The sequence below is a fragment of the Odocoileus virginianus genome, chromosome 32 (assembly GCF_023699985.2).
Source record: "Odocoileus virginianus isolate 20LAN1187 ecotype Illinois chromosome 32, Ovbor_1.2, whole genome shotgun sequence".
Taxonomy (NCBI): Eukaryota; Metazoa; Chordata; class Mammalia; order Artiodactyla; family Cervidae; genus Odocoileus; species Odocoileus virginianus.
In genome coordinates, this window is record NC_069705.1 from 17330450 (window position 1) to 17354112 (window position 23663).

The window sequence follows — 23663 nt, forward strand, 5'->3', positions numbered from 1 at the left end:
ATAAAATTTGTTTTGATTACCGTACACATTCCCATCATATCAGAGGAGGAAGCACAGCACAACATCGAGCTGGAAAAGACTGACATCATCTAGGTGAACCTCACCATTCACCTAGCTCACTAAAATCTCTGTCTTCTCAAGGATATTCACTTTCCTGCACTTATTTCCAAAACACTGAAGAACCAGTAGTCCCCGGTTCCTTTTGCACTGTCTGAGTAGCTGTCTGTCCACTCCCTTCTGTTATCCTCCATATTCAAGATAATGATTGCACCTAGAAGGGTTACTTCCTTAATTGTTTTGTGCCCGCATTAACTTAGGAAAAGAATAGTTTGCTGTACATAAAGTACAACTTCTCATTTAAATATTTGGCAAAAGGCAAGGTGATTCATTCCAAGTTTTAGCAGCAGTTGTAATAACAGTTGTGTCACTGATATTCTGGTGAGCATATACAACATGGGTTTTGCCATCGTGAGTGAGTAATACCACCCTACCACTTAAGATGAGTAATACTACCGACCCTCTGGTAGCAGAGAAGCAAGAGTGGGCCAAGCACACCATTTCAGTTAAGCATGGGGTCGAGGTTCTTTCTTCTGTTTTTTTTTTCAATCTCATTTCTCCTTCATTAAGTCAACAAATATTTATTTTGCATACAGCATGACCTAAACAGTCTGCTAGGTCTGTAGAGCAGAGAAGCTCTTGCCTTTGACCCCAGGGATTGTATGGTGCAGATACATAGAATTGGACAACTGCTCTTGGCTTGGAGAAGATACCTAAGGTCTGAGTAGTTCCACCACTGCTCAAGCAGTTTATGAACTTTCCTTTACTCATAGGAATGCAATGACTGTTCTAATCATTCGTAAGGCATTTGGAAATCAAAAGTGCTATACAACAGCTGAATGATATTGAAATACTAAGTAGAAAATACAGTAGAAATAGAAAGCAAGATTAAATTATATGGTAGGGATGGTTCTCATAGGTATTTTCAGTACTTATGTCATTATAATAGCACTGCTCCCAGGGAAAAGCTAAATTAGGTAAATACAACTGATTTTGCAAAATCAAGAAAAAAAAATCTGTGTGTGTCAGCAAGAAAGATCGTGGAATCTTATATTGGGTATTACATGAGGTAATATATAGTTGGATTATCATACATAGTGTGGAATATCCACACATCTACAGTTTCTATTAGAAATATTATGCTTTTCCATTGTTTGAAGTATTTCTCTAGTAATTTTTAAATGCTACCACTATTCAAGACTATTACTTACCAACAAGAGATTATATTCTCATACTCAAAACCTACAAGAAGTTTCTTTAAATTATATAGGAGGGATATTTGTTGTTTCTCTGACTTACCTATTGTATGTTGGGTTGGAGAGAGTTGTTAACAGTGATTTATCATGATTGATCCTTTCTGATTTTACTTGATTTTAAAGTTTGTTACTTTTCTCAGAGGATTTCTCAGAGGATACAAATCTCAGTTTGTATCCCATCCTATATCCTCAGAAGATAAAGAACTTATTGAATTGGGCACTTCTTTCATATGCTTTTATGTAGTCATTTTTACATCCAAGGGAGATTCTCAAACTGTAGAAAAAGGAAAAGGTCCTTTTTTGCTAGTCATTTAATATTCCATCCCTATGAACTAATCCTCATTTTAATATAAGTTATTGTATGTTTTTCCCAGCATTTTCACCCTAATTAAATGAGACGCTCCACCACAGTGTTTAACCTGCAGCATAACAAAAGACAAGGGGCTGTCACTGACAATCACAATCCCATGTTCTCTCCTTTGAACAATACGATTTTTTTTGGTCACAATTTATAAAGAGACACCTCCTTAGTTTAATGTCATCACGTTCAAACTACAAAACTATTAAAACTCTAATATTATGTGGGGGGCATTTATTTTAAAATATATATTAATATAGCTATTACATGGTAAAGAAATCATTTATTTTATTGTCTTCCCCCAGTTCACCAAATTTAATCATATGGAGAGGTTCCACCACGTTTGTTCCTTATGTTTGTGCTTTGGTCTCTAATGACCTTTTGTCCTTATTATATGACCTCTCTACATTTCTACTTAGAATAAAGAGATAGAAGCATGAAAATCAATAACCCATGCATCAAACCTTTTTTGCTGTACTTAATAGGAATGAACACTTAAGGCTAGAAACCTTATGTTTAATACTGTCTCCAAAGCTCGGTTATTGCATATATTGTCCCTTCAACATTTGAAGAAAGTAAGTATAATATGTAGTCAAATTTGTTTTAAAAGGTGTTAAAAGAAAGGCACTTAATGTCTGTGCATTGCATGACAGCGTGTGACTAAAATTTGCCTACATAAACTCTCATGATGTTTTCAGATTTTATGGAAATGCTTTGGCTATACTTGGGTTTGAATCTTCATAATGACAAAAGTTCTTAATAGTTATTTTTTTAAAATACACTATACTGTTTTTAGAAAGTTATAATTCATCTTCCTGCTTATATCTGTGCTGTTTGTCTGTACTATACTATTAAAAATAAAGGTAAATTTATATATACTTAGATTTTGAAAAGTAGCATCATGTACATTTTTAAAATGTTTTGGTAACTTGTGGCACTTTGGTAAAGGAATGTGCAATTATAAAAGTTTATTCCATTGTAATTTTTTTTTTAATTCCCAGGAATGACTCTTACTAGGCTTTAAAATCGAAACCAAACCCAATTTTAAAACTAGCACTTTGGTCCTACTGGTAGTTCCTGTTTTTCTAATTGTATGGAACATTAACTTAAACCATTCTTTGCAATGCGTTTTACCTTTCCTCTTACATCTAATCTCAAAAATCTTTAAAGAACATTTTAAATTAATACAGTGGTAATTAGGAAAGCATTTTAGATATCATGGCCCTTTAATCTGGTGCCCGACTTTAGCAATTTTCTGATAAAAATAGCTAAACACCTAAAAAGAATCTTTAAACATTTTAATTCATTATAGCAAAATCAAGTAGTTGATGTCCATATAGACATAATGTATCTTAAAATCTGGAGCTGCCAAGATAACTAAGGACACAGTTGTGTTTAAAATACTCCCATATCCTCCAAAGAAAAATGACAAGAAGAAATAGAATTCTGTATGATTATGGCTATTGTATATACTTCAATTAGGTTACCGGTATTTTATTCTGATACATCTGTGGGTATTAGAAGCAAAATGAAAACAAATATAAATGCTTTAACATTAGATATTGGCATCAATATAGATTATGCATAAGCTATTGCAATAAAAAATATTAATTGTGCCTGTATTTGAAGATATTATCTTAGATTTCCTGTGGCCTCTTTCATTTAAGGCTGCACAATCATTTTAAATGTACAGACAACAGAATATATGAATGAATGAAGTCATGGCCCTGTTTGCCATGAAATGAGTATTCTGTTGAATTTGGGGGGGCATTTGCTGTTATATATTATGACATAAATGGATCAGTCACAAGAAACATGTGAATCTTATGTTCAAATCACAGCATTTAGAAATTATACATCTTTCTTTTTCCTCACAAAATGAATTCAGAATTTGCAATTCAAATGTTATCATTTTAAGCTGCTAATTATTAAAAATTACCTAATATGGATCAAAGATTAAATGAAATAAAAATTATGAAAGAATGCTAATTAATAGCATAACCCCATATGCTATCAAACTTCTGATAATGTTAAGTTTCTTATAAAGCCTTAAAATATTTTAATGAAAAAGTAATTACCTGGAAATAAAGGCACTTTATTACCTTGAACTAGCTATATGTCTGTATAGAACTTGTCTAAAATCCCATAAAATATTCTTTATCCTTTTATAAATTTATCCTACTTATGTGTTTTTCTAAAGCTTCTTATAATAAAATATGATAATTTAAACTATTTTAATGAAACAAAATTGTATTACATAATACAACCAATGAACACTACAGGAAGAAACTCAAGTGTAACAAAAAGTGTTTGTGATAATGGCAAAACTGTTCGTCCGAGTTAGTCTACAATCATCTGAGGTTAAAATGTTGTAAAATTTGAAAGCTTTTTCATTGAGCAATTTTTAGACAGCTTTTATTTTTTTAATCTTATTTTTAATTGGTACTAACTTGTTTTAAAACGTTGATCAAAGATAAGGGCAATCAAAACTATTAACCCAGCCTGTCATTACTCAATTTTTAGTTGAGGTGTTTTTTCTTTTTAATGTAACCCTAACACATTAAGAAATCAGTGTTGCTTCTATGCTGAAATCAACCATGCCTGGCAAATTACCAGATTTAAATTGGTAATGTGGATGTGCTGCCATGTATACTTGCTTCCTCTTCAGAAAATTAATACTTGATTTAAACAATAGATTTGATTCAACAGAAAAAAACACAACAGGATTTTTTTTCAAAAGCTAAGTTTTTTTCTCAAGGTACACCTTACATCTCTCTGATATTTATAAGGATAGGCTAACTTGTATCCAAATATATTTTTCAACACAAGAATATTTCAAAGCAAACAGACTTAGTGATTTTTTTTTTGTTTTATTTGAAGGCAGTTCACTTAAGAAAAAAAATTTTTTTCCATAATTTTACTTATTTTTTAATTCTTTCTCTGTAGTGGTCATTTTCCAGTCACGTCACTAGTCTTAAACGTTTTACTACATGTAAATGCTGCTTCATAGATGCAATCATCATTACATGGTACAGAAAGGAGTCAAGTTTATTAGAAGTCTACTCTTACCAAGAAGAGACTAAAGATAAATTCCATGTCAATTCTTTGTTTATTCGTTTTGTTTTTTTTTTTTCTAGATAAGATATATTAACCCAAAGGTGTGTTAATGTCATGGCATGAACAATCTTAAATGTAGATCTATCGAGTATTTTGTGATGCTAAGTAACAGATTTTTCTCAAGTCTCTGTGATGCTAAATACTTTCCTTAGAAGGTTTTTGTTACATGTTAGATTGTTGTTCAGAAAGATGTTGGTCCTAGTGGGATTTTTAAAAACTGGGAAAACAAATAAACGCATGTATTACAAGTATAGAAATGGTGAATTGTAAACTTACCGTATAGTACTGATTCTATTTTCAAAGATGTTTTTGCTGTTAAATATATACAACATAAAATTGCTGCCGTACTGTAATTGAGTACTTTTTCCTAAATGACCCTGTTATCACTATTCCAGAATTAGAAGTTGGGCAGATATATGATTGATTCATGTGTCTGCATAGATGCTTCAAGGTATATTCTTCTCTTGGTGAGTAAAAATATTTTTTCCTTGGCATCAACGCATTGAGATCTGAATATACCTGTATCTATTCTTATTGCACATTTCTTATACAGTATCTTCAAATATGCCAAAATTGGCCTAGACTTAAAATTGAGGGTTTGTTACATGTTTTCTAACAGAAAGGTTTTCAATGATATTCATTATGGGTTTGTACTGTGAAAATAGTGAAAGTCCCTTTAAAATTTCATCTGTGCTAAATTTAAATTAATATTTTTTCTTTAGCTCACAAATTACCCTAAATCCAGAGGGAATATCAACCCTTTTCACTGTTGTCAAATCCAGCAAAAGGAACAGCCCCATGACACTACAAAAACAGTAGAGGAATAAAGAATAAATCTCTCATGTTACACTTCAGAATAAAGGCATTCGGTGAAAGAAATGAACCGAAGTTCATCGTGAATGCGAGGCTTCTGTACTTGACATTCCTCCACGGAAGGAAAGACAAGTGTCAGCACCATTGGCATCCTTTTCAAACCGATCTGATGTGGAATATCTTTCACCACACTGGAGTACTTCTAGACTCTATTTTTTTTGTTGTTATTTATTTTGTTTTGTTTTCATTCATCAAACCTTTCTGTTTAAAAAAAAAATTTGTCGGCATTAGTAGAGAGATATAGATTTGAAAATACTTTCTTAAGAGATCATGTAACTATATAACTCTGAATTTAAAAATTGAGGAGGAGGGATCATTTCAACCCACCGCCTCTTCCAAGAAAACATGTTTTTAAATCTGTAACTGCTTTAGTGTTAACAGGGTACAAAGTGTTTTTTGTCCTTTATTGTACTTAAAAGGTTCTCATTGATTGGTGATTGTATTGTACTGTATGAAAATGAGTCATAAATTGCCTTGTATTGTTTCTAAGAGACCATACCATGTACCACTTCAGTTTTCATGTTCCACATTTTTCAGTGATGCATGTTAACAGTTAGGTCCGAAAATTCTGTGGTGCTAATTCTTCCATATCCGATGGTGCTTCTGTGGATGCTAACTGCACACATGCTGAACAAAGCTTGAAGTTTAAAACTTTCCTCCCTTCCTCTGTTTATATAAAGTACAATAAAAATAACTTGAATTTGTCTCAAAGTATCACTGACAATCTAATAAACTGGTTTATATGTGTGATTAGTTTGGATTCTCGGTTATTTTTCAAAAAGCAGATTAGTTCTCCTGAGCCCTCATATCAACCCAAAGTAGATCCTACTAGAAGTGTGTATTATGTTATTTGTGTCCCCAAATCTATGGTATCTTCAGGAATTTAAATCCAGTTGGCCTGACTTCTAAAATCAAGTTTAGATCAGCGCTATAAAACTTAGACTCATCAAATCTGGAAATAAGTTGAGAAGAACACAAATGTTCTGAGTGTCTATTTTAATATTTTATTAATAAAATTTTATCACCTAGTCCATGAGATAACATTTACATGGAAGCAAGTAGGCCTTCAAAATCTTTAGTATGATGCAAAGACATTGTAAAGACCATTCCTAAATGATATTTAAAATTCCTCCCCATGAGTATGAAATGGGACCACAAAAAAAAATCAAATTGGAACTTTCCAGAACAAAGCCAATATCACATGCCAGAATGGCATAATAAATAACTCCATGCAGGGGGTTCACTGGATTTTTAACTTTAATATTTGCACTAAGAATCACAGCATTAGGACAAAAGAAGTTGCTTCCCTTTCTTCATGACGGCAGAGGGCTGTCTCTCTTCAACTAGAGATAAATTCAATATTATGGCAAAGTGTGAATCCATATGCTTGGCTTGGTATTTTTCCTAACTCAAGGATAATCTTAAATTTAAAAAGAAAATATCTATCTATCTATATATATGTGTGTGTGTTAATATACTGTATTGGTGTTTTTCTTTCTGACTTACTTCACTCTGTGTGATAGGTTCCAGTTTCATCCACCTCATTAGAACTGATTCAAATGCATTCTTCTTAACAGCTGAGTAATATTCCATTGTGTATATGTACCAAGGGAGGGAGGTGAGAGGGGGGTTCAGGATGGGGAACACATGTACACCCATGGCTGATTCATGTCAATGTATGGCAGAAACCACTACAATATTGTAAAGTAATTAGCCTCCAATTAAATAAGTAAATTAATTTTAAATAAATAAATAAAAAGATCCAGCTAAATCTATAAAGCTCCTCAAGCAACAATCATTGATCTCAAATAGAAGATGATCAAACCTATTAACCTAATCCAATGGGTCCATAACTGAAATGACATTCCCATACTACTATGGCTCTTTATTACATAAAAAGTGTAAGCTAGTTATTTTGCTTCAAATAGTTATTAAATCATGTCTAACTTCTAATGTCAGAAAGTGAAGTTTAGAGACCAGAGCCCATGTGAACACTGGGTTTGCATGTCCATGACTTGGCTGTTGTTTAGTCGATAAGTTGTGTCCAACTCCGTGCAACCCCATGGACTGTAGCCTGCTAGGCTCCTCTGTCCATGGGATTCTCCAGGCAAGGATACTGGAGTGGGTTGCCATGCCCTCCTTCAGAAGATCTTCCCAACCCAGGGATCGAGCCCATGCCTCCTGCATTGGCAGGCGGGTTCTTTACTATTGAGACATCAGGGAAGGCCCATCTCCATGACTATCTTGAACAAATGCGATACGTACTAAATCACAGGCTCTCCCCAAAGACATTTCTACTGTATATTTTTATAACTACCTTTACAGGATTTCATCTCTTGAAAGCTGGCAACTAATAAATGTACTACAAAATAGTTCCAGGTTTTCTTTCATGATGAAAAAGAGAAAGATCTATAAAATTTTTATTTCTGATAATATTTTGCCTGTTAATAGAAAGAAAATTCTAATTTTATGAAAGGATAAGAGAATAAGTTGATTTTGGAAAAAACAATCTACTTTTTAATCTATGTGGAAAAATCTCTAATTTTTATTCCCGTGGTCAACCATATTTAAAATTACAGTTGACCATAGTTTGTCCCACCTAAAAAATTATTCTCATAAATTTTTTATCAACATTTTTAGTATGAAATTACTTTTAAAATCTCACTTGCCTTTTATAACTAAAAAATAATAAAATGACTATACTTTGTAAGTTTAGTTGTTTATGAAAATAAAGTAGTCCCTCCCTCATTGAATGAAAACATCATTGAAGTTTTTTAAAAGATACAAAATTATATTCGCCTCTATAGTTTTATCAACCTTATTTTGTTAAGTTGCATTTTTTGTTCCCTAAACAATAATATCCCTTGGAGATCTTATGCTCAAGTGGCATTTGTAAATTCTTGAATGAAAACTTAACTAAAGATCCAAATGTTTTTCACTGAAGAACATCTTTAAAGCTAAATTTTGTGTACACTAACAGCCTAACCTCACTCATCTTAGGGAACTGGTTTTTCTCATGAAGAATTTCTTTGAGTTTGAAAATGGCCAATGATAATAATATTGACCGTCTTCTTAGTTTTTTAGTTTTGTGTGTGTGTGTGTGGGATCCTAGTTCCCTGACAAGGGATCAAACAAACCCATGCCTACCTGCACTGGAATATGGAGTCCTAACAACTGGACTTCCACGGAATTCTCTGACCTTTTTTTTTAAAGTCAATCTATAACCTAAATTATTTCAAACTTGTCTTTACACATTCTTTTTAAAACTACTGAAGTAAGTGCATACTAAGTTCACACTGAAACTACAGTTACTTTTCTTACCCCCTGCTTTATTCTTGGGGAAGACTTCTAGAAAATAAGGGAAAATATTAACACAAAAACAAGTGAGTCGGGAGAAGGGATAGATGTATATGTATGACTGAGTCCTTTCTCTGTTCACCTGAAACTATCATAACATTGTTAATTGGCTAAACCCCAATACAAAATAGAAAGTTTAAAAAAAAATTTTTTTAATCCAAGTAATTAGAAAAAAAAATCATAAGAGTAAATAAAATTTAAAATGCAGTAAGCACAGCACTACACATACTCTCCCTAAACAATCTCTCATATTCTAAGTGGTAACTGAAGTTTACACTTTTAGCAAAGCATAGTGTTTGCCATCATAAAAGATTTAATGAAAGATTGGCTTGTGGAAATTAAAAATGACTCTGCATGAAAGAGTTGGCCTTCAGTTTTGTGTGTTTAATAAAAATTCAGTCTTGTTAGTTCATTCTGGGAAAACACACAAGAGATTCCTTTCAAACAAGATCATTAAAATCATACCTTGAGCATCAGTATCCAATGGAGAAAACAATTTCCAACAGAAAATAGTGTTGCTTTGATGGTAGGATTGAAAGGAAACTGCACAAGAAGTGGACTTCGCATTTTGCTTTTATACTTTTAAAATTATTTTTGCGATAATCAAATTATTTTTATAATTTTAAAAATGATTATTTAAAGGAAGGAAATAAATGCTAGATAGGTTAGATTACCTGTATCAACTGGTTGGCAATTCTCAGTAGGAAAATCTACTTCTTTATTCCTTTTTTTTTTTTTTTTCTTTTTTGAGACGGGTTCTCTATGTTGCCCAGGCTGGAGAGCAGTGGCTATTCACAGGTGTGATCCTGCTACTGATCAGCACAGGAGTTTTGACCTGCTCTTTTTCCGACCTGGGCAGGTTCACCCTGCCTAGGCAGCCTGGAGGACCCCCACTCCCTGGAGCTCACCATATTGATGCCCAACTTAGTGCAGATACCCGCTCCGCGTTGCTCACTATAGCCGATAACTCCTAGGCTCAAGTGATCCTCCAGCCTCAGCCTCCGGAGTAGCTGAGACTCCAGGCGTGCACCACCTCACCAGCAGAAAATCTACTTCTAAAATTTAGTAACAATGTTTCTTGACAAGTATAAAATCGGATAGAAAGAAAATGAGTAACATTAATGAATAGCATCATCTTATGATGGACTCCATGATACAAACCTGCCAAGAAAAGGGAAATAATCACATCAGCTCATCAGAGCCATCACCCCATAAAGGTATAACTACCAAGAGATCAGACCACTTGGGAATGAAGGTTTGAATCATACCACCAGGTAAGCCACTGATTCCTGCCAAGTGAGAGAGGGGGTGAGCGGTAATTTAGAATGGATGATGAAGGAGGAACAGGATGCGTTCCAGTTGTGGCCCTGAGATCAAACCCAGCAGCATTGCTTTCTCAGATTGTGGTTGCTACAGACGTCTGAGAGCAGATACTGTGGGGCGAGGGAGTACCTAGAGGCGGCTGGAGTGGATCATGCAGGTTCCTCACACAATTCCTCCCTCCCTGCCCCCTTGTTTAAAGCAGCACCATCTCCTTCTACTCATCAGTCAATTGTCCTTCCTCAGATAGCAACTCCTCTTCCAACCTGCTGGTTCCTTGGCAAAAGGAATCCTGCCTGCCCCCTGCAGCAGCTGTAACTTGTAGTTACATTGTAATTCAGTGGTTCCTAGCTGTGTTTCTTGGCAAGAACTTGCCTCATTTGGAGAGGAGAGCATCCAACTCTGCAGAGTCCAGAGCTATGAGGACAGGGAGACAAACTCCCCAGTGGGTAATAATGAAGAAAGAGAGCAGAGTATGTCACCCCCAGAATGTACCATTTTGGCATATGAATTATTTTGAATTAAAGTTACTTAAAAAACAGCCAGCACACAAAGGACATTCTGATCCTCCTTTGTCCCCTGAAAGTAAGAAATAAATCTCATGTGAAGTTACTCTCTGCACCAGGACAGTAGCAGGCATCTTTATCATCAGAGTAGGGAATTCAAGGCACAAAAGGCTGTATATCTTGTCACTTCTTCAATAATGTGCTACCCCAAGTACAAACCCCTTTGTTCAGTCAATTTATCACAAATGGATTGTTTCTTTGTTTAAAAGGTATAAAAGTTGCCTGCTTTGGTCACGTTTTGGAGTCTTCTATTTTTATGGACTGCAAAATGTATGAAATTCAGTTCATTTTTTTTCCCCTGCTAATCTGTCCTGTGTCAATTTAATTATCAGACCAGTCAAAGAACCTAGAAGGGAAGAAGGGGAAATTTTTCTTCCCCTAAAGATCCTGAGAAAGACTGAGGGCAGGAGGAGAAGGAGACAACAGAGGACAAGATGGTTGGATGGCATCATCAACTCAATGGACATGAGTCTGAGCAAACTCCAGGAGATAGTGAAGGACAGGCAAGCCTGGCGTGCTGCAGTCCATGGGGTCGCAAAGAGTTGGACACAGCTGAACAACAACAGTTTTGGTGCCCAACTTGGGACTCTCCACAGACTGGTTTTATTTGCTCTGGGCCTGCTGAGAGATCCTGGGACCTCTGAAAAACGCCGGCAGAAGGTAAGAATTCTCACTACGTCAGTCTCCTGGATCTGTGCCTAAGGATGTGTTGGAAGTGAGCATGTGAGAGTCCTTTTCGTTTTCTTAAGTTTAGATGAGCGGAAAATATTTGTGTGAACTGGTTACTTGGGTAAAGCAACTCTGGTAGAGATTTGTGATGAGTGCGCCTGTTTTCTATGGATCCCTTTCCTCCCCAGAGATGGTCATTGTTTTCTTTTGTCTCTTTAATGTCGTTTGTCATAAGGAAGAAAACCATAGGGTGGAACACAGGTGCAGGTCCTGTAAGTCTTACTCAAGGCAGCCTCACAGGCGGGTGAGTTCACAGTTGTCACCCGACCAGCATCTACTTAGGCAAATTTGGCTGTGGGTCACCTGTGCAAAAACCAGAGGAGATTTTCCTTTCATCTTGTTCTTTGTCCTGACAGCTTGGCTTTGTGGCCAATGAGGATATACTTTCTGGTCTCCATCAGCTGGAAGACGCAAGTGCTGGCTTGCCTTCTGTGGCCAAACACATTGGGATTCTGAGAAACAAGTTTGCAAGCAGCATTCTCGTTGTGCCAACTCAAAGGGGAATTTGTCAGAAGGGGTCCCAGACCCAAAGGGACTGTCAGCTTTAAAAAAAAAAAAAAGCACAATGTCAGAGTTGTGAGTTAAGTTTTATTGGGGGGTAAATGAGAACTATAGCTTTTAGAAACTGCTCCAAAGAGGTGGTGGGAGGTCAGTATACACATGGTTTTGGTGAAGAGGGAGTATACACGTGCAATCAAGCACATTTTTTTTTTTTTTTTGCCCAAGTTTCTGCTAGTCTCATGGAGGTCACTGCTAATCATAAGGAGCACATGCTACCACGAAGGATTTTAGTGCTTCTCTAGATATGAGGAGATGCAAGAATTGGGCTTATAAAATCATCTACTGAAAATATCTATCTGAAGACTGGTTCTGGCAGTTTTTCTCAGAGCACAGAGTGCCTTATTGCTGATCTTCACTATCAACTCCTTTCAGGGGGTGTTGAAGACCAGCCGCTGCAGTGGGTTCATGATTTAGTCCTTGTAGAGGTAGATGGCAAGTGCCAATTTGTAGTTGACGGGACCTTGGTCATTCCAGCCTTCATTGTCTTGTTATTTCTGGAAAAGCCCCATTCCAGCAGCTCCTGTCCAGGGTCACAGAGTAGCAGTCTTGTGGTCGGATGTCTCACATTGTCATGCAAGACCCAAGACCCTGTTTGAACTCCATCTGTCTTACTGCCTATGACAAGGGAGGTTTTTGATTTCTTGGGCTAAGTCTGGGAACGAATTTTCTGGATCTTGCAAGGACTGCATGTTTGCACTCTCCTTTGGGACGACTCTTGTGTTCATGGTTGAGCCATAAAAAGGCTTATTGGTTTGAGTCACTATGGAGATTACTGTAAGATCTTACTATCAATGACTGGCTGACGAATCCTTTGAATTGGCTATATTTGAAAGAAAAAAATAATTTTTGAGAGTGCTCATCCTAAGCAATTATCTTACTGATACTTATGCAAAGACCAAATTAAAAAGAGTTCAGAAAATACTATAAAGGCTAACTTGAGGGAATCCCTTCACAAGCTGAAAGAACAGAAATTAGATTTAGAACAAAAATTAAAGTTGACATCCAAAATAAATTTCAGTATCATCTATTAACAAATTCTCAAAACTCCCCCATCTTCCCCCAGAAAATCCCTTAAACACCCAGCTGTCTGTTAATTTCCTTTCTCTACAAGATTTACAGATAGCCCTTCAGCCTGCTCTTTACACCCAGGGTATTCAGGTGCCAGGAGTAAATGCCTAAAGCCAGAGAATGATTTTAGTAAAAGCACCTGGGAAGGTCAGTAAGGCTTGCTTTTGCTGTCTTGTACAACTCCTGCTCTAAATCTGATTCTGCAAGCATCAGTCCTTCTCATGCAATATCCTTTACAGATGTATCTTTGACCCCCCACTATCAAGAATTTATACACCCTGGTTGGACAGTGACAGACCTCTTAAATTATAAAGCCCTTTTACCTCCAGTTTCAGAAGATCCTACCAAGTTTAGAGGAATTAGAAAGATTAGTGGTCACTCAAAAGCCCTTTCACGGAGGAGACCGATGACCAAAGTTTCTCCCAGGCCTTCCTACAGGAAGGAAGGAATTATCAGGAAATGGATCAGCTAGATGTTCAGCGGCTAATAGAAGCCATAAAAGAGGCTTTCCCCCCTAAGGTGAGCTGGTCTAAGGTTGAATTGTGGGCTCAGAAAGAACATCCACAAGTCTTTGTTGAACACTTTATACAGACTATTCAAAGGCATACTGCACTAAACCATGAAGCTCCAGAACATAGAAATTTTTTCATTTCTGCTTTAGTAGGAAATTTTCTCTGAAGTATAAAAAGACAAATTCAAAATAGTGTGGTTGAGTGGGCAAGTCAAACTGTTAGCATGGTCATGGAAGCAGCTACCCAATTCAGGAAGGTAGCTTGCAGGAATGCAAGAGAAAACAGAAGTTAAAATAAAAAAATCCTTGAATTGCCAATTGAATCTTAAGAGAAACAAAAGTCCAACTCTGAGAACAGCACAGAGTCCACTCAGACCCTTTCTTTTTTGCCTTCAGACATCTGCACATATTATTAAAAAAAAAAAAAAAAGGACATTGGAAGTACAATTGTCCTGCACATAAGGAAAAGAAGGAAATTTTTAAATAGTATTTACTCTTGACTTTTGATGACTCCAAAACTCTCAGAAAAAAAAGAAAGAAAACTTACATTCTTTCTCTATGCATTAAAGACATCTATCTTACCATGTCTGTGAAACATAAACACCCCAGGAGATAATTACATTGCACACAAACACCTGAGACAGATGGGGGGGAAAGGCATTGAAATATGCACACTGCTGTAAAATCTCCTCTGCCCAAACTCTAGTCCATAGCTACTACAAGATTTATCATGGGAAAACACAAATCTCAAAAGTCTTGTCCACAAATAGTAAAAGCTTTAGTCATCTGAGTGGGTAATCTTAACATATTCCAACTGTTATTTATAAACTAGTGAGTTTTATATTGTTGGACCTGATTCATAGCTAAAATTTGGGAATGAAAGCTATAGGGTCTCTGTGTCTGTCTATATGTTTTTGTGTCTATGGATATATGTTTTATATATGGGATGTTTTTCTACCTCTGAAGGGTATTGCCAAAATTAATTTCTGAAGAGTTCTGTTTAATTGGCTTAGAGACAATCAAGTGCTATATAAATTAAGTATATCCTCAGAAATATAAAAACTAACCCAAATGTTTTCAAGTTCACATGATCTAGAATAATTTTGTTAAATAAAAGTTAGCTTGTTTGGTTTATAGAAATGGGCATATTTTTACAGTTATCAGCATTAAATATAATACTTTTATTCTGCCTAGGTTTATTGAAAGTTAAGTAAGTTCATATTGACTCTGTTGTCAAATCTATCAGCAAAAAAATAACTTAAGGTGATGACTAGCTGCTTTGATGTCTCATTAAGTTAGTGGTGCGAACAAGTTTTGATTCGTGGAAATTGTTTTAATTGGTGGGAACAAGTTTGATCAAAAACTGTTTTGATTGGTGGGAACAAGTTTGATTAGTGGGAAGATTGGTGGGAACAAGTAAATTAAATAAATGTAAGTGGGATTAAATTTTTAAATGAACTTTTCAACAATAAGTAAAGTTTTATGGTATGTCTACTGAAATAGTTTCCCAAATCTCTATGATAATGTAGTTATGCTAAGTTAAATGCTGGAAATTCATTGAATATCTGGATCACTTCCAGGTAAGATAAAACACAGGTATATTAATTATGTTGAATATGATTTTTGCTTTTGGTTGCCCATTAAAGAGAAACAAAAGTTCGTGGTGGTAGTTTAGTCACTAAGTCATGTCTGACTTTTGCAACCCCATGGACTGTAACCTACCAGGCTCCTGTGTCCATGGGATTTTCCAGGCAAGAATATTGGAGTGGATTGCCATTTCCTTGTCCAGGGAATTTTCGCGACCCAGGAATTGAACCCAGATCTCCTGCATTGCAGGCAAATTCTTCATCTACTGAGCTATGAGGGAAGCACAAACAAAAGAGACTTGGACTCATTAGTAAACATGTCTTGTTCCACATTGAAAAATTATACTGTATGAAAGTATATGCATCTAGAAATTATGAAATGCATTCACAAATTTGTCAGTGTAAAGAATGTTTATGTAGCACAGTTCACAGTTGCTTATTTCTTAGTTTTCACTAGAACTGAAGGTTTTAAGGGATAAGATGTATTAATAATAGTCATGGGCTGCAAAGAGACATAGCTAAGCAACTAACACACATACTAGAAATAATAAGGGAAGCCACTCTGTATGCAAAGGAAATAGGATGTGTTTGGGGGTAAGAAAGGTTTGAGGTATGGAGGTACATTTTTGTAAAGATAAAAGAAATTAATTTGCCCAAAGTCAAACTGTTTATTTCTGAACGAGAAAGAGGAAAGTAAAGGACAAACTAAGTTGATAGAAAAACTTGGCAGGAGAGAAAGAAAGGGGGTTTTACTTCATGTAACTCAAACTGTCTAAAAATGCAATAAATTTATTATAATAGAATTTAAATAGTGTACTTATGCTTATATAAAGCTAAAACTTAATTTTCTTTCATCTACTGAAAACTCAACGTTTTCTTGGACCACTGGTCAGCTCTTGATAAGATTAGAAATGTTTTCTTTACCTTTTAAGTAATCTGCTCGGAAAGCAAAGATTTTGTCTTACTGAAAAAATTGACTATGCCCCACATTGTCTTTATCAGGTCTTTGATTATCTAAAACCAAGTCTTCGCCATTAAAAGAGCTAAGTGTTTTTTTTACAACTATGTAACTTTCTGTTTTTCTTTGTCACTTTGGTTAAATGGGTAACAAAGTATTATTTCACAGTAATCAATGAACCCATCTATTTAAGTGTTATAAAACCTTTTTATAAAAAAAATTAGCAAATGTCCCACATCCCCCCCCCCCAATTAAATTCTAAATGAAGTTTTTCTGACCTCAAGCTACTGGGGTTTATTTCCAGGAGACTCTGGAACATCTCAAAACAAAATTTGCACAAAAAAAAAAAAATTTGCTCTCTCTCCTTATTAAAAAAAGAAATGAGAGAGAGGGAGGGGTTAAACTAATTAGCTTTATTTGATATGTTAAATTACATGGAGGGGTTAAATTAATAAGCTTTATTCTATATGTTAAGTTACATGGGAAACATTATCAAATAAGGAGTTAATACTAAGCCTTCTTTATGTTTTACTTGTGGAGGTGTGTAAGTGTTCCAGAAATTTTACAAAGTTCCTAGAAATCTGATATGTCCTAATATAATGTCATCACTTGTAATACTAGCTATTATCCTAAGATGTATGTCACAGAAATAGCCAAACTTCCTTATCAACAACATTGAACTGAGAGCTTTCATCAGAGTTTTACCCAACATCATGTTAAAGTCTTTTTATTTACACAAGTTATTGTTTTACTCTGATGTTTTTGCAAAAGTGTTTCATCTTCAGAGAACCTCGTGAAAAGGACAAGTACTCTAGAATACAGCTTTCTAATAACTTTCTTACTGGTGAATTCAGTGAGAATTTATAGAACTCTAATGGAGAAACAAATGGCTTTGTAAAACTGCTAAAAAAGGATCAAGATGAAGAAGAATTAATTACATGGGGCTGCATGAACCAATGAGGATGATTATACTTGTTATGGTTTTATTTATTTGAAATATTTTTGATTCTTTTATGTTTTGTTTTCCCAGATTTAAGGATATTTTTCTCTTAATTAATCAGGGATTTGGAGAAATACACCTTTGTGAACAGAGATGAAAAATGTTTATCTTTTTCTCCCTACCAGATTTCTTCAGAATCAAAAAACTCTTAGTGAGCATTCTTATTTTTATGGCACTATAATTGTATACATAGTTGAAAAGAACCTGTTCTCATTATAATAGGACAATACCAAGGCTTTGATTAGAAAAGAATCCGATATGACCAGACAGCTTTTTGGTTCCCTAGGAGAGAAGAAAGGAAAAGTTTTCCTCCCCTACAGTTTTCCTGCTTCCACCTCTTGATGCCCACTTCTTCCCAGGAAGATTCGTGGATTCGTCCTGTTGAGTGCCCAGTTGCTATATGGAGGCCTTTGATTCTGAGGGACTCAAAGGGGCCTCAGGCTAAGCATTCACAGCCGCCCATCTGTTTGCATTTCCTGAAACAGGAGGTAGGTAAACTCCAGGTTAGATATTTATGGCCAGCCTCCTGTTTGCTCTCTAAAATGGAAGTAACAACTGAAACAGGATAGATAGGCTTTGTCTTCTGTAGACACCTTAATAGTCATGGCAGGAAGAGAAGGAGGCTAAACCTTGTTTGACGCAACGTTCAGAAGGTCATATATTCCCATCCTTGGGGCAATAAGACATTTCATATGCACCCTCCTTTTGGGGGGTCATAATGTGATCCCGTAGGTCTATGGTCTGGACTCGATCTTGGGGAAAAGTTGTGCACGCCTGGCATGTCGGGGAGGGTCCTAGGGTAGGTCAGGTGTGGGGAAAAAAACCAGATCATTGGCTAAAGGTAAACACACAGCTGAAGAACTGCCCTATATAAGTGACTAACTGCGTTCCTCTTCACTAGGGGGGACGCCCACACTCTCTCTCTCCAGGCGTCCATCTCTGCCTTGCTTCTGTCCTAGCTAAACAAACTGTTTCTCTATATGCTCTTCCACTTGTGCTGTGTCTCTAATAATAAACTTCGTACCTGCATTTGCGGCTTTTGCCTCCGTGAGAAGTGTATTTTTCACTGGGGGCAAAGATCCAGGGGGAAATAGCTTCTAGCCTCTAGCCCTTGTGGCCTGGTGGCTAGGACTCCTGATTCTCATCCGGGCTGATGAGTCACTTCAGTCGTGTCAGACCCTATGGACTATAGCCTTCTTTCCATTGGATTCTCCAGGCAAAAATACTGGAGTGAGTTGCCATGCCCTCCTCCAGGGAATCTTCCCCATCCAGGAATCGAACCTGCGTCTCTTACGTCTCCTGCGTTGTCAGGCGGATTCTCTAACACTAGCGCCACCTGGGAGGCCCTGCTGTTCGCTGTGCCTGCGGAAGATGGCCTCCAGCGGGCGCTTCACCTGTGCCTCTAGAAGCCTTTCTGCATTCTGTGAAGCGGCCGCCTTCTAGATGGTGTCATGTTCTTGCCGTGGGCCAACTCCATCCACCTCCTCAGGGTGAAGTGGGTCCCCTGGTTGGTTGTCTGCTTACCGTGGCCACCCGGTTCCATCACGTTAGTTCTGAGGCCGCCAGTGGCGGCTTGGGTTCTCTCTCCCCCTGCATCTTTCCCGGGCACTGACAGTTCCAAAGCCTCGGGTTCACCCGACGACCACGCAAGCAGTGCCACCGTACCTGCCGTGGAGCATTTCCTGCTCTGATCTCTTCTCAAAGCTGGCGTTTATCTAAGCAGTATATGGGCCAGAGCCACATTTTCATCTGTGGAGTGTGTTGTCTTGCTGAACCCCCCACAAAAGACTACATAAGTGGGCGGGGCTTCCTTATGTAGTGGGAACCCAAGATGTACCCATATGCCTTTTACTTTGAGGAGATACCCTGGCACGCTCTTGGTCGTTGGACCCCCTAAGAACGTCACTGAAGCGGCAGGAGTCTGCACGTCTCACAGGGTGCAGGCTGGAGTCCCCACTTCCTTCAGCCTCCTTATTCCTTCCTCTTAACCTCTGGACCAATGAGCCGCATCGCGGGCACCGCAGCCTGGACCTGTTGTGGAGGTTGTGGACCTTTCCTGCCGAGCGCAACACGGAAATTTCCACCTCACTGAGTGCTGTGCTTTGCCCAAACTTCCAAGAACCACCCTGGCAGTGAATTTGCCCCGTTCCCTGGGGTCCTCACAAAGGTGTTGAATCTCCGGTCCTGATAAACTTATATTTAAGCCGCTTACCAGTCACCCTCAAGATACAGCCCCTGGGGTACACCTCTGCTCCTGCTGGTTCTACCGGCTAATGCTCTCAGTTCTTCTGATGTATGGTCTCCTTCCTGGTTTCAGAATACCTATTTATATGGCTGCGTTGAGTATTAGTTTCCACAGGTGGGATCTAGTTCCCTGAACAGGGATCAAACCCACACCACCTGCATTGGGAGTGAAGAAATCTTAGCCACTGGACCACCAGGGAATTCCCTCCTGGCATCTTAATCATTCCTAACATGTACCTGTTATAGTGAAAAGGATTAAAAAAAAAAAAAACGAGGAATGAGCTTTTCTTCTTTCCCATTCTTGAGAACAAAGAAGATAAAGAAAACTGAACATTCATAGTTTTTTTTTAATTTAACCACTGCTAACTATGAATGTCTGTAAGTTTGCTTTTCTGCCTCTAACTCTAATGCTACACTTCACATCTATTTTCCTTTGACTCTATGCTAAATACATCCCCTCTCTGGTGTTAACCCTTCCACCACCCTTCTCCTTGTAGTTACATATCAGAAAGAAGAGCACCGAGCCACTCAAACTGCCAGACTCAATGACCGGGATACGACATCAGCCTGTGACTGTCTTTGAAGCAAGGCAAGAGAAAGAAGTCAAGATCCTAACACCTTTGTTCCGCATCACCGACTACTGACTGGAGCCCTCATCTTATAGAAGCCCCTAGACTCCTCATGGGGGAAAGGTGGACACAGTTCTTGAGAAATGAGCCTACTACGTTCCCCTTTCTGCCAGCTGAGAATTAAAGCCATCTTTCTATTTCCTCCAAACTCTGTCTTCGTATATTTTATTCCACGTCGGTGGGCAGAGAAAGCCAAGATTTTGACCAGCAACATAAGCACCCAAGTGATGCTTGGAATGAACCCCGGTCATCAGACAGGAGGAGATGAGAGCAGCTACTGAGGGGAGCCTGGGTTCCTCCCTGAGGGAGAAGTTTCTGGAGCACCTTCCTGTGTGACGGAAGTGCTCGCTCTTCCCAGGAAAGGATGGGACACCTCTCCGAACCTGAATGGTGGGGACGGAGGTAGTCCTGCAGATGCAATGCACTCAGAGGTATCCATCTACACGTTCTCCTCCCAGTTTTCAGGGTTCCAGGTTTTCCCCGACTCTGATCTTGGTATCGCAGATCGATCTCAGCTGAGTATTTGAATATCTAGGGATCTCTGCAATTTTATTTCATCTTTCAGGGACTTCCCTGGTGGTCCAGTGGTCTAGAATCTGCCTGTCAATGCGGGGAATGCGGGGTCGATGCCTGGACCGAGAACGAACATCCCACATGCCACGGGGCCACTAAGCTCATGCTGCAGTGATGTTCCCGCCTGCCACAACTGAGACCTGCCACGGCCAAATAAATAAATAAAAACGAAGCCCTGTGGACACGTGCAACAAGCTTTGACATTTTTTTATTTGATTTTTGGCCTTTTCAACTTTGGACTCCAACATTCTGGAGGAGGTAATGGTCTCTTTGGAAGGCACCAAAGAGACCCTCTGGCTCTCACACTTAGCCATTAATTGCTTGTTAATGGCTCTGAGCCCCTCATTCTCTCTCTGCTGCCATCAATACAGCTTAGCATTAATCAGACAGTTCAGCCGTCTTGGAGTCCATTGCTGTCTCCATAGTTTTCAAATGCTTGGATGTCACATCTGCAACAACATTTGCCTCCTCCAAGATATTCCCCCAGATTTTATCAATGAAATCTTCAGCATTTGACAGTCACCACCTTACACCAGGGGCAGCCTGGATGGTGGTAAAGAACCCACCTGCCAATTCAGGAGATGTAAGAGATGTGGGTTCAGTCCCTGAGTCGGGAAGATCCCCTGGAGGAGGACATGGCAAACCACTCCAGTATTCTTGCCTGGAGAATCCCATGCACAGAGAAGTCTGACGGGCTGCAGTCCATGGGGTTGCAAAGAGTCGGACACGACTGAAGCGATCCAACACGCACGCTCCTTACACCAGGGCCTACCTGGGCCCCAACTATCAACCAGGTTACCTTCCTTTTTGCCCTCTGCCTGATTGGTAGGCCAGCCCCAAATGTCAGTCTTCGTTCTGCTTGTATCACTCCAGATCATCCAAGAAGCAAAACTAAGATGGGGATTTCCATGGTGGTCCAAGGAAGACTGCTCTCAATGCAGGGGACTGGGGTTCAATTCCTGGTCAAAGAACTAGATCCCACGTGCCACAACTAAGAATTTGCATGCCACAATTAAAATCCTGCATGTAGCAGCTAAGACCCAGTACAGTCAAATAAATAAATATAAATAAATATTAAAAAAAAAAAAAAAACTAAGACCAGATTAGAGTTGTAAGGGGCAAATACCAGAGAGGGAAAATGGGGAGCTGCAGGAGACACAGGAGACAGGCCATCAGCTCATTGCTGCTCCGTGTGAATGAGGAGGGAACATCTTAGACTGCAGCACTGTTCAAAGGAGGTTGGCAGGACCCAGAGGGAGACCTGGAGCCAAAGGCGCCCTTCAGAGGAGTCCTGTGTCTTTCAGAAATGGGCCTGCCTTGGTATTCCTGCCGTGAGCAGTCACTGGGAAAGGTCCAGGGGAATGAGGTCTTGGCTTGAACCCAGTGATGGAAGTCAGAGCAGAGCGGTTGGTGCCTTTGGCTCACTCTCCTCCTGGCATTAGGAGATCTGAGAGGCACATTCTCATGGCTGCCCCACCACATAGAGGTGTTTCACAAAGAGCTCATCTCGGCCGTGGATGAAATGAGCAGGCTTATTTGGCTCATTTTGAGTGAGGGGTAATTTTGATACTTATACTCAAATCTGGTGGAGAAAGATTAGCCTAAGTGGAGTCTGAACTGACCATGAGAAATACAATTATTGTTAAAACATTCATGAGTACTCTTAAGCTCAACAGTCAGATTTCTACTACATAAAAGCGACTACTTTATGAATTTTAAAAACATTTTAATATGCAAATATCTCATTATATAGCTTGCATCTTATGTATTAAAATAAAAATATCTCTTTCAATATAAAAGCTTAAATTTGTACAAAAAGGAATGATTTTAAAGTAATCAGATTATTTTTTTAAGATTTCCTGTATCACATATTTAATAGTAAACTCTGCTAGCATACTTATTTAATCCTTGAAAAGCCTTTGATTTTATTCAATCACAAAAGTCTTTTGTACATATATAGATATAATATAGTATAGGTGCTAAATATGTATATAATAGATTACTTATTAGTAAATGTATTAATTAGAATGTTAAGTTCCTTCATAATCTCACTCATCAGAAGCAACTGTTGCTAACAGTTTAGTGAGTAGTTTTCCAAATTTATTTATTTAATGTAAACAAGCAATTTTAAAACAAAATTAATATTTTATTCTACTCAACTACGCTATACCCAAATTATTTCTTTAAATGCCTTTTTTACTCCTTGTAGGTTTTTTAAATAACATTTTAAAAAATTGAGATATACTTCACACAACATAAAATTCATTATCTTCAAGTACACACATCACTGGTCTTAGTATATTCATTATGTTAAACAACTATCACCACTATCTAATTTGAGAACATTTTCATCCCCTTAAAAAGAAACCCTGTACCTATTAGCAGTTAATCCCAATTTCCCTTCCCACAGGGCCTGTTAGCCACTAATCTACTTGTCTCTACGGAATTACCTATTGTAGACATTTCATATAAATGGAATTATATTGTGTTGATGCAAACGTAATTGTGTTTCCATTGTTGAAATTTGCCATTTGATATTGGAATATATTCTTAAGTAAATGTGGTTTGTTATACATCATTTTAATGAGCATTTCTACCTTTACTTATTATTATTATTATTTTTTTGCTAGTGACTTACTTGCTATTTATTTTATATTTATTTTAGACTATGGGAGTGATGTTAGACAAAAAGCAAATTTGAACGATTTTCTTATTTGAGCTTACAATGGTTTGAAAGCAGCAGAGACAACTCACGACATCAACAACGCTTTTGGCCCAGGAACTGCTAATGAACATGCAGGGCAGTGGTGATTCAAGAAGTTTTGCAAAGGAGACGAGAGCCTTGAAGATGAACATAGTGGCCAGCCATCTGAAGTTGAGAGCAACCAATTGAGAGAAAT

General features: G+C 37.7%; 1 protein-coding gene and 1 long non-coding RNA gene across 3 annotated transcripts in view; both read left to right on the plus strand.

Annotated features, from left to right (window-relative positions):
* PURG (purine rich element binding protein G) overlaps nucleotides 1-17809 on the plus strand; it is a 50516-nt gene extending 32707 nt beyond the window's left edge. Inside the window, exons 3-4 of one of the 2 annotated variants that reach the window (XR_011485116.1) lie at nucleotides 11237-11564; nucleotides 17604-17809. Coding sequence is in view for 1 of the 2 variants with exons in the window: in XM_070459936.1 (XP_070316037.1) it covers nucleotides 5511-5615 (105 nt within the window). In the remaining variant the exon portion in view is untranslated. Of the gene's footprint in view, nucleotides 1-5510; nucleotides 6415-11236; nucleotides 11565-17603 lie in introns of those variants that run through there. The other variant, XM_070459936.1, reaches the window with a different exon arrangement.
* A 500-nt stretch (nucleotides 17810-18309) lies between these two features.
* Nucleotides 18310-20338, plus strand: LOC139032652 (uncharacterized). The gene is made up of 2 exons (XR_011485236.1): nucleotides 18310-18824; nucleotides 20059-20338. It is a non-coding gene; the product is annotated as an uncharacterized lncRNA (long non-coding RNA).
* Nucleotides 20339-23663: the final 3325 nt, after the last annotated feature.